At 36.2% G+C, this 12,500-nt stretch overlaps 1 protein-coding gene across 2 annotated transcripts in view; it reads right to left on the reverse strand.

Moving 5' to 3' along the window:
* LOC115231126 (G kinase-anchoring protein 1) overlaps positions 1-12,500 on the reverse strand; it is a 38,737-nt gene that overhangs the window by 14,144 nt on the left and 12,093 nt on the right. The window contains exons 3-6 of one of the 2 annotated variants that reach the window (XM_029801214.2): positions 9,660-9,746; positions 7,711-7,834; positions 4,302-4,417; positions 307-408 (exon numbers count right to left, since the gene is read on the reverse strand). In XM_029801214.2, the coding sequence (XP_029657074.1) occupies positions 307-408; positions 4,302-4,417; positions 7,711-7,834; positions 9,660-9,746 (429 nt within the window). The remainder of the gene's footprint in view (positions 1-306; positions 409-4,301; positions 4,418-7,710; positions 7,835-9,659; positions 9,747-12,500) is intronic. The other variant, XM_029801219.2, reaches the window with a different exon arrangement.

A 12,500-nucleotide genomic window follows, 5' to 3' on the forward strand; every position in this document is an offset into this window, starting at 1 on the left:
AGACTGGAAATGAACAAGAACGTACACACTCACAAAACTCATAAGGCTTTGGTTGGCCTGGGACTATAGTAGAAAACACTTATCCAATGTGCTGGTGCTGTAACAAGGGAATGAACACAAGACCACATGGTTGGGAAGCAAGCTACAAAACCACACAGCCAGACCTGTTCAGATATTACACCTATTTTTTATCAACATCCCTCAGCTTTCCTTCCCAACAAACACCCAACATCAATTTCGCTCTCATTTCAAACACCTTCCAAACCCACACTGTAATGTGCAATATGTACAACAAACCATACTTACTTCTAGTGTCCCTACTTTATCTTTTAACTTCTTGGCTTCTTTTTCTTTCTCTTTTATCTCTTCTTCATGTTTGGCAGTCAATACACTTTGAACAGCATATTGCTAAATAGAAATTCAATATGAGTAGACGTGGATAGATATTAGTTTCTTGCAGTTTTTACATACAAAGACAAATTCAAAAAATGAAGTGGTTTCATTCATGCATTTAAGAATGTTAGCAATATCAAAGACTCAATTCCAACCCATATTGAAACTTCAAAACTGGCACTCTGTCAGTTATGATGATGAAGGTTCCAGTTGGTTAACAGAACAGTCTGATGCAAGTGTATGAGCACTGTACAGACATGCATACCCGTAACATGATTCTCAGGGAAATTCAGCAGGACACAGAATGTGACAAAGCTGGGCCTGTGAAATATGAGTACTACACAATTTTGCCAGCCGATACAATGTGCTGCTGGGAATCAAACTCATCACCTTATGATCTTGAGTCGAATATTCTAACCACTAAGCCATGTACCTTCACACAAATTAAAACTTAGCTGTATGTTAACCCTTTTGTTACGATATTTCAGTTAAAATCTACTGCCTTTGTTTTAATTTTGTAACTAACGATGAATTTAGTAAAATCACTTATTAAGTCAGTATTTAGAACATGAAATTTTGATGGAAAGTTTCAATGTAGATCACTTTAAAACAGGAGATTTTGTGTCAGAGAACCAGGGATAGTCTCAGGCAGGTTATTATAAAAAAGGTTAAGTGTTAAATAGCTCAAGGTTTTTGGGGAGGCAGTGACCAAGACCTATGGCATTATGTTGTGCTTGAGAAGAAGACTCATCAAGCCAAGCAGAATCACAGTTGTGACAGATACCGATGTCATGCAAATGGCACCCGTGCTGGTGGCACATTAAAGCACCCATTACACTCTTGGAGTGGTTGGCATTAAGAAGGGCATCCAGCCGTAAAAAACCATGCCAAATCAGACTGGATCCTGGCACAGCCTTCCAGTATGCCAGCCCAGTCAAACCACCCAACCCATGCCAGCATGGACAACAGACATTAGATGATGAAGAAAAGTTTCATGAGATCATGGAAAAAATAACAAAATGCTACCAAAGTCTAAACTCAAAAATTAACAATGATTTTAGAGAAGACATCATCACCAAAAATCGCAGAAATTACAACTTATGAAGTAGAACATACAATTGAAGAAATGTAAAGTTCTAGGACAAGACACAAATCAGATCGCTCCTTCCAAGTCCAAGTTAATGGTTCGCGGTCCAACGTCTCCAGTGCAAGCAGTGGTGTGCCTCAAGGTTCAGTGCTTGGGCCCTTATTGTTCTTAGTCTCCATAAATGACTTGCCCGACGACCTCACGCAACACACCCTTCTATTTGCCGACGATGTCAAACTGGTCGCTCCTCGCGGTGATATAGAGGATCTTCGTCGATGCCTCCACCAAATTTGGAGATGGTCTAACAAATGGGACCTGTGTCTGAACATGTCAAAGTGCTGTCATCTGCCTGTTGGCTCTCCTCCTGCAACTCAACTTGATTTCGAGCCGGGTCGTCTGCTGCTGGAGAGGACCGATCAGGTAAAGGACCTGGGTATCTTGGTGGATTCCTCCTTTTCGCCTTCGGCCCAGTGCGTCCATGCTGCCAACAAAGCATGCGGAGTTCTGTTCTTGATTTAATGTTCATTTGGAATGCTCACAGCAGCTATATTCCTACCGCTCTATGTTACGCTGGTGAGACTCATATTGGAGTACGAGATTCAAGCCTCTTCTCCTTATCTCCTCAAAGACATACAGCATCTCGAAAGAGTCCAGAAGCTGGCTACCCGCATGGTTCTTGGTCTTAAGAATTTGTCTTATGAAAAAAGGCTGAAGACGCTCGACCTTTATTCTCTAGAAAAATGACGACGCCATGGTGATCTCATTCTTGCTCACAAAATCATAAGCGGAAAGTGTAACCTCTCGAAGGAGCTGTTCTTCACTCCTGCTCCAGAGCGTTGGCTGCGGGGTCATTCCGAAAAGCTCTATCTGCGACAATTTCATCTCAATCGAAGGAGAGGGGCTTTCTCCATCCGGGTTGCAGATCCGTGGAATAAGCTGCCGATGACCGCTCGGTTTAAAGTCTCCCTTGACCACAAGTGGCCTGAACTCTTTACATGAACACCACCCTGTACATAACTCCATGTCCCCCAACATGGCCTTGCTTTTTTGCTTTTTGAGCCAAAAAATTAACTAACAAAACAACTGATGTCTGAAAGATTCTAAAGAAACAACCTTAGAGCAAATTGGCAAACAAAGCAAAATCCCTACAAGTCATGCACAATAATTATTCTGCCACACAAAAAAGGGTAACACAAAAGACAGCAATCTAGCAACTTATAATTTGAACAACAGAATAAATCTTATGGTTGGAAGAAGAAAGGAAGTCTTTGAGGGCAAGGAAAAAAAAAGTCAACTGGTGTTAAAGGATAAATAAATTGGGGTGGGGTTTAGTGAGTGAGAGAAAAGAAGAGGAGGTGAAAGAGAAGGAAAAGAGATGTATTACTAGACAGGAGGAATGGTAAGAGCAAGGAAAAAATAAAAATAAATGCCAAGTAGTTATGTAAAGCACTGGGAGGTAGGAAGGAAATAATAACAGGGAAACATTATACATACAAAGACAAACACACAGACACACACACATATATATATATATATATATATATATATATATATATTATATATATATAACACACACACACAAGGGATCTCTAATTTCACACATCTTTTTAAAGTCACTGGTTTTGCACTTTCAAAGACAGGAAACAGACCTCTTACATGAATAAAAGGGTTAGCAAAGGAAGGATACCCTACTGTAAAATAATGCTTCAGTATATCAGACTATATCTGTCTTACCCATGCTAATGGAAAACATGTAAAATGAACAAGTGATACATATATTAAATACTTAGATACACACATGTACAGAAGTATATGGGAATAAAGCAAAAATACATAAAATGCAAAAAAAAAGTATGTAATTCCTGGAGCCATATATATATATGCACACACACACAATCACCATCATGTTAATGTCCATTTTTCCATGTTTGCATTAGACAAATAAGAGTCACTGAGGCAAACTTTTAATTTTTTTTGTGGTTGGGTACCCTTCTTGTCACTGACTCACACTGGTTTTCAAGTAAGGCAATATTTCCCTATAGTCAGACATGTTTTCATGAACAAATGGAGACAAAGGCTGATAGACTGGATTTGATATTGAAAGATCTTAAAAGAAACACAGGATGATGATTAAGATGGGTTGAATTGAATAGACTTGATGAAAATCAGAAATCAAAAAAAGGAAGCAGTGCTCACCTAGTACCTATTTCATCAGCCCCAAAAAGATAAAAGGCAAAGTCAACCTTGGCAGACTTTGAATTCAAAACATAAAGACAGACAAAATACTGCTGAGTATTTTGCTCAGCACAGTAACAATTCTACCATCTCATTGGTACAATTTAAGATGACACACCCAAGAAAGATGACATACCAGTTGTGGGTAAGTGCTTTTCATAAGCTACAAGCAGTTAACAGTATTTAGAATTATCATTAACTACATGTGCTTTATGATAAAAGATAAAGATGTAGTCAAAGCATTTTTCCTACAACAGGCTATACGTGTTGAGGTACTTAGTTCAATCCCTAATCCCAGCTGGAACCATTGCTGTACTCCTAAACAGGCATATTTTACTGTTTACTTAATCTTCAGGAGCTGGAAATAAGAGCATCTCTAGATTCACAACTGAATGCTAATTAGTAATGAAATATCAAATTAATTGATAAGTCAATAATGCATGTGTGTGCGAGAATGTTGATGTGTGTGTATTTGATGTTATCAGCAAGCAAAAAATTTTTAAATCTAAAACTCAAATTTCAATTTTATGCTTAATTTTTTTTTTAGATTGGAGTGAAAATAGAATAAAAAGAAAAAAAGATTTACTTTCCGGTATTCTTCTTGCATCTTTTCATTATGCCGAATGCGGTTGTAGCCAGCTTTCGCATTATCAAGACAATTGGACTCTCCATCATTATTCAGTGAGGCTTCATGTTTGGCACCTTCAAAATAATGAAAACAAGACAAAGCAAGATATTAATTAAATATAGAGTTGCAACATCAGGTAAAGGGTAAAGATCCCTCTTTGGTCACAAATGACCATGGGATTGCAATGAGAAAGTTCCCTTCTGAAGCACAGGTCTGGGCAAGGTTATTCATACCAGCCTCTTCTATTCCATGCAATTGATGCTATCCAAGAGAAAAGGCAAAAGCTGATACAGCTTGGCACCAGTGACACTGCAACTCATTTCTATAGCTGAGTAAACTGGAGTGACATAAAATAAGGTGTCTTGCTGCAGAACAACACACAGCCCAGTCTGGGAATTGAACTCACTACCTCATGATCATGAACCTCACACTCTAACCACTCAGCCATGCACCTTCACCACAAAGTAAACATGTGACTGATTTAATAAATCACAACCCACACCAGCCTGGAACATGGATGTTAAATGATGATTCATTCTTACTGACACAAACCATAACACAACAGGATTAAATGAAAGGCTCTAAAACAGTTCCTAAACAAAAGTTTTAACTGAAGGACTTTATTTTATAGGAATGAAAGGCAAACAGATGTCAGTACTTTATGATGGTGACATTTGTTTACAGGCATAGCTGTGTGGTAAGAAGTTTGCTTCCCAACCACATGGTTCCCGATTCAGTCTCACTGCATGGCGCCTTCAGCAAGTGTCTTCTACTATAGCCTTGGGCTAACCAAAGTTTTGTGAGTAGATTTGGTAGACTGAAATGGAAAGAAGCCTGTCATACAGATATACCTATACATGTCTGTTTTTGTCCCCCACCACTGCTTGACAACTGGTGTTGGTATGGTTATACTCTCCGTAACTTAGTAGTTCAGCAAAAAAGACTGATAGAATAAGAACCAGGCTTTCCAAAATACAAGTACTGGGGTTGATAAATTCAACTAAAATTCTTTAAGGCGGTATCCCAGCAAGGCAGCAGTCTAATGACAGAAACAAAAAATAGAAGATAAAATGGTTGATTTAAATGCTAAAGGGTTAAATCCTGGACAACTGCTCAACCCACCCCAAAGATGACATCTTGAGTAAAAAATATTTATACAGTATATTTACCACCCAACTGTATGTCGTTTACCAAACCTCCAAACCCCAAAATATTGAACTTTAAGACTCACTTTTCATGAAATGTCTTTTAGATGCAGTGAATGCTGGCAAATCTGTACTGACAATTATTAAAGAATTGAATATTAAGAATGCTGTCTGGTTTGTTGCCAGAGGATGGAAGATGCTGGAAGCATCTACACTAAAGAAAACCTGGCATAAGGTGTGGCCTGCTTTGATATTTGATAATTCATCTGATGAAAATGTTGACAATGATTTCACAGACTTTAAATATCAAAGGAAAAAGTGTTTGTAAGTCGCTTGAGTATGCAAAAAATGTTACAGGATCTTTGTTGAGGATGTAGTAAATAATAATGAAAATCTGACAGAACAGAGTATATTAGTAATAAAATACCTATTGTGCATCATCTTAGAGACCTGCAAATTACAGACACAGCTGTGAATGATTAAAATATAGCGAATGAAGATGCAACAAAGCTTCCCAATGACAGGTCAAGTTGGTGAGTGAAGTAATCAAAGGGATATTCTTTTTCATATTCATCTTGTATCTTCATCTCACATATCTCCCTCTCTTTCTTTCTGTCCAGATGGAGAAGCCATGTATTCATCTCTTTAACAAAATATCTGCTCCTGTCTCTCTATCATACTTCCACCTCCATCAATACTACACTCCCACTCAATTGAAGTCTTGTCATGTGAGTACTTTCTGATCCCACTAGTGCTGGTGTCACAAAAAAGTGTCCAGTACATTTAATGAAGTGATTGGCATTAGGAAGGACATCCAGCAAGTAGAAACCATGTTAAATCAGACATTGGAGACCAATACAGACCTCAGGCTAGTTGGATCATGCCAAACTATTCAACCTATGCCAGCATGGAAAAAGGTATGTTAAATGATGACAGAGCAACCTACTGTCCTTATGTAACACAAACTAATAAATTTACATTTCAAAAACACATGAAACAACTTTGCTTGGATGACGTGTCCTGTTGCTTCAACATCAAGTATCTGAGACAGCCCACATACAACATCAGAAATCCAAGATGAAATGATTAACTACATTGAAAAAAAGAAAAAAAAAAAGAAGAACTGTAATCTTGAGTGTTCAACTTTCAGACTTACATGATTAACTTCATGGTTCCAGTCTGAGAGCAGTGATGCAGCAGCATTCTTTGTAAGTACAGTAGTTAATAAATTTACAAAATAGATTTATCTCTGGCAGGAGTCTTGCTCCAACCATGGATTTGGTCATCATACCATCATACAATGTGGACTGAGTTTCCTGTTGAACCAACTCTGATATCTAATAAAGCGTTCACAACACTTACAGTATGCAAATCTCCAGTTCTCTGAAGCTATTAGATTTGATGTGTATATGAATAGATTGGCAACTTTTTCTGTTGATTGCTCACGAGACACACACACCTTAGATGAGAACCCCGTAAGGGTTGAAAATTAAGGCTGTTCTTCATTTTTTCAATCTATGGAGAAATAGGTAAATTTGCCGTGTATGTCTACTAGGTCGTCGTCATCATCATTTAGCATCTGCTTTCCATGCTACCATGGGTTAGACAGTTTGACTGAAACTGATAAGCTGGAAAGGCTTCAATTTGATTTGGCATGGTTTTTATGGCTGGATGCCCTTCCTAACGCCAATCACACCAAGAGTTTAATGGGTGTTTTTTACATGCCACCAGTATGGGTGCCAGTTACACAACACCAGCATCAGCCACAACTATGATTTCACTTGGCTTGACAAGTCTTCTCAGGTAGGGCATATTGCCAAGGGTTTTGAACACTTATAACATCCATGAGGCCCAATGTTTGAATAATGTTTTTTACATGCCTTTTTTTACTTGGCTTGACGGGTCATCTCAAGCATGGCATATTACCAAAGGTCTGAGTCATTTGTCATTTCCTTCATGAGGCTTGAAGTATGAAGATCATGCTTCACCACCTCGTCCTGTATCTTCCTGGGTCTACCTCTTCCACAGGCTACCTCCACAGTTAGAGATCAGCACTTTTTTTACACAGCTGTCCTTATGTAGGTTTGTTTAAAAGATATATATATGTAACCATATGAATACTAAGTTTGTCAACTGTCTAACATACACAAATAGTGAACTTGCCAATTGTCTAATATACATACAAAAGATAAAATCCTAGTAATGAAATTATGTAACTGTACCTGATTTGTTGGAGTTTGGAACCTTATTTTTGGGTTGTTCTGTGTTGGTGGGAATAACTTGCTTTTCTTTTTTCTTTTTCTTCTTACTTTCTGCCTGTGTTTTACCTTCTGAGCTGTTTCCTTTCTGGAAAAAACAAAACCCCAGTATACAAATAAAATAAAATGTTTACTATTACTCTCTCCAGGTATCATCTCTAATTTAACTGCACAACTTCTGCAATTAACTTTACTAATATTTATCCTTTTTGTTACCATATTTCTTTTAAAATACAGTTTTTGATTCAATTGATATAAAAAATATTGAAAAATATAGTAAAGTAACTCCATTGTTATTAAGCTGTTTGGAACATAAATTGCTTTCTATTAAAGAAAAGCACAAGACCTGATAGTAAGCTAGTGGGGCTAGTCAAGCAAATTTGACCATGACAGAATTAGAGCTCAGAACGTATTGCTGGAAGTAATGTTGCTAAGTATTTTGTCCAGCATGCTAATGATTCTGCCAGCTTGAGACATAAAATAACCTGAAATTTTAAAAGGGAATTTTAGCATAAACCACTTAAAATCAGTAAGGCTGCACCTTAAAACCAATGGTAATCTTGTGTGGTTTTGTATCAAATGGGTTATGCATTCAATACTAGTCATTCTATACATAAATACCAATTCCAAACAATCTCCTGGGTTTTTTTTTCAGTGTCGAAATGGATGTTGAAAATTTAATCAACTGCACATTATTGGAAAAGACAAGCACTATAAATATAAGTCGTGTTAAATAATGATGTATTTTATAATTTTTTTTTTATTTCTTCAGTCAGATGTTCCTTACATCTACATACTGAATTGTTAAAGTAAGCCACACAGACTAAAGTGGAGTTATGTGAATAATCAAATACAACAGCATTGCTGTAACCACAGTTGGAACTCCTGACTAGAGGTCAAAAGGCCAGCTCCTTAACCTCACCAAATGTCTAAATAAAAAAATAAAGTAATAAAACTATCCCATTTGTAAAACATTAGGAAAGATAGACAAAACAACTTAGAGGAATGACATGAAAGAGTTACAACTAATAACACATAATAACAATACTAATAACTCTGACACAAGGCCATAAATGGAAAGAGGTATAAACAATTTAACTGACTGGTAACTATTTCATCTACCCTAAACGGTGCAGCAGGGCTGTGTGGTTAAAAGTTTGCTGCCCAACTGCATGATTTTTGGGTTTGGTCTTCTACCAAAGCCTTGTGAGTGGATTTGACACTTGGAAATTGAAAGAATCCCATTATGTGTGTGTGTGTGTGTGTGTGTGTGTGTGTAAGGAGGTGCTGAAAAGTTCCTGATGGTAAGGATATTTATAGGACTTACAAAAACTGAAAGACCACTGCCCATAAGTGTGTAAATCTGAGTGGGAAATATGTTGAAAAAATTCATAATTAACTGATCATCTTGTATTTTCTTTTACCCAAAGCCAGGAACTTTTCAGCACCCTCTCATATATACTTTGTCTTGACATTGCATGATAGTTGTAAATGAGTGCCACTGTCATACAAGCAGTGTCATTCATTTCCAATATTCTGCAAAAATATGCCTGGCCATGGGGAAAGTTATCTTACATGTGAGGGTTGGTAATGGGCTACTTTTTGTTTCCATCAGCCAAATTCACTCACTTGCCCAAGACTCTATGCAGTAAGATTGACCCTGAAACTATACAGTTGGAAAATAAACATCTTAACCACACAGCCTTATCTGCACCAATAGACATGCCTGCAGCTAATTAAAGCAAACAATAAGAGAAAAAACAAGAATCTACCATCATTCTACACCTTAGAGCTTTAACAGTTGCAGAGGCTTACTCTCTCCTGTTTTAAAGTTGCAGCACAAAATTGGAATAAAAAAAAAGAAAGAAAAAAGAAAAGGAAAAGGGTAGAAGGGTTAAATTTTAGTGACATACTTCTTTTGTAGGTTTTTTCTGTTCAAATTCCAACCTGCTAAGGAGTAATGCTTGTTGCAGATCTTTCTCATAGATATCCGTTGTAAACTGCAAAAGAAACTCAGTTTCATAATGTTCTGAAATACGACATCAAACCAAAGTCAACAAGTCCTTCCTTAACATGTGTGGATTGTGGGAAGGAAAGAAGAGAAAGAGAAGGATAAACTTTCGATATTCTTGCATGACTGTAATTTAAGTAAAAGGCTTTAAATAACAGCTTGCAGCAGTTTAATGAATATCTCACTTTCTTCCACAAGCAAATAATAGCAAAGTGACATGGAAGAATGTAAAAACAGAATTTTTTGAAAAAATGTTAAAACATCACCATTGTCTTCATGACCATTGTTAATTACATGGAAGCAACATGCCTTCCCTCTTGCATTACACTTCAAATTCAAGTAAAGCTTGTTCTTTAAGGTTTCTTTTAAATGTAACCAAATTCTCTATCAAACAAACATGACATAGCTTGTTAAAAAACACAGCAAGATCCAATCTTTACCTTGCTAATATGAAGCAGATGAACTGTATTCTTTTCCTATCACCAAACCAAAAACTTAAGTGGGTTATAAGCTATTTCGTACTTAACCACACTTTGCTTGAGAAAAATTGGATACATCATCATCATCCTCACCATCATTATCATCTGATGTTTGTGTTTCCATGCTCACATGGGTCAGACAGTTTGATAGAGCCTGACGAGCTGCAGAGCTGTATCAGGCTCCAGTGTCAACTTTCACATGGTTTCTATAGCTGGGTGTCCTTCCTGATGCCAACCACTTTAGTGTGTACTGATGCTTTTTGCATGACATTAGCACTAGTGAGGTTACCAAGAAACTTGCAAAACAAAAATGGAAAAACCCTTTCAATTGAATGGGAGCACATTTGAGATGGGTGATGGTGGCTTTGTACCAGGTGTCAAAGGCTAAAGTTTGATAGGACAAGCACAGGTGTCTTGTTAATAGAAATAGTATTTGTACAAATTCAGAAAATCTGGTACATCTAATTAGGATTAAGATGAAAAAAGAAAAAGAAAAAAAATTCCTTTTTTATGCTGCACTCTGAGGAAATTGACAAGCCCATAGTTCATAGACATTACTTCAGAACAGGATGACAAAAGAGAAATGATTAAGTTGATAACATAACTGGATTATCAAAGACAAAGTGATTCAGATTACTAAATTACCCAAGAGGAAATGTTTAAGTATAAAATTAGACCCTCTAAGACAAAATCGTTGTATTTCTGTTAAAATACACTACCTTACCTTTGTTTCAATTAATTTTAAAAATAATTAAAAAGGTTTAAATAGCTAAGATAACTAGATTATCAAGTCTCAAGTAGGGTGGTATCAGAAGCTTTAAGTAGCTAAGATAATTAGATTACCAAACTCACAAACACTAAGGTTCAATTCTTACAACTGATTTTATGTGACTCTAAACAAAAATATTTCATCTTCTCTACCTCAAATCTACATAGGTGTGGAGAATAAGTAACAAATTTTCATAAATAACTACAAGAAAATCAGCATCCTAGAATTGTGAATATTTATATAATATGGGGTTGACATAATAATGTGCAAAACTGGCAATGACTGGAAAAAAAGAGAAACAGAGATCAGTCAAAACTTTGAAACGAGTACCACACTGTTACACTAAAAACAAGTTAAAGGAGGAGGATAAATTTATATAGGATTTAGAAGGGTCTTAGAGCAAGCCAATTATTAACCGAGGCACTATCTTGTGGTTTTACAACTGTTTTGTCTTTTTTTATATATAAATTTATCTTCTATGTCCCCTTCAATATCAATTAAAAATAATGATCCAAAAGTGGAATATAACACAATGATATTCTAACAGTAGGAAAAAGAATTCTATAATTGACGCCAAATCCAATTGAAAATTTTCTAAAAAAGGAAAAACTTAATTAAAAACTAACCCAATGACATATCCTTCCATTTGCTAGTCCACTAACATGTAAACAGGATCTATATAGAGGCAGAATTTACTGCTGTAAGTAACAAGAATACTGTTTACTCTGCTCGACTGCCATTTTGGACATATTAAATGTATACAGTATACAGATATGAAATCATCATTGTTTAATGCCCGCTTTCCATGCTGTTAAACAATAATGATATATATATATATATATGTAGGTCCCGGGTTGATTCGGGGTTAACCACAGTAAATAAGGTACTCAATACATAGTAGAGTAAAATTAATTTATTATATAGAAGGAGCTTCTACAGGACTAGAACTGTTTCATTCAAGAGAAATCTTCAGGAAGCTAGTTAACAAGAATTGTATTGGCATTTATACATTTAGGCAGGTTTAAAGGGGTGTTGGTGGGGGACTTTTTGGGGGTAGGCATAGCGCAAAATATCATACTTGGGGGAGTGGTCAAGGAGTCAGTGTTAAATTAGATAGAAGAATAAATAAAAAAAAAAATAAATAAATAAAAAAAATATATAAAAATATATATAAAAAAAAAAAGGGAATAGAGTTTTAGGTAAATAAGGAGATTCTCACTTATACCTATGCACATATGTATACATATATACACACACATACAAACATATATACATACACACACACATATATACATATATATACACTTACACATACATATACATATCTACACATACACATATATGTATACATACACACACTCACATGCATACACGTATACACACATGTATATATACACACACGACCACACATACATATACACACAGAAAAATATATATACACATACACACACATACTCACATACACGCATACACACACATATCCACACACACACAT

The sequence above is a fragment of the Octopus sinensis genome, linkage group LG2 (assembly GCF_006345805.1).
Source record: "Octopus sinensis linkage group LG2, ASM634580v1, whole genome shotgun sequence".
NCBI classification, from domain to species: Eukaryota; Metazoa; Mollusca; class Cephalopoda; order Octopoda; family Octopodidae; genus Octopus; species Octopus sinensis.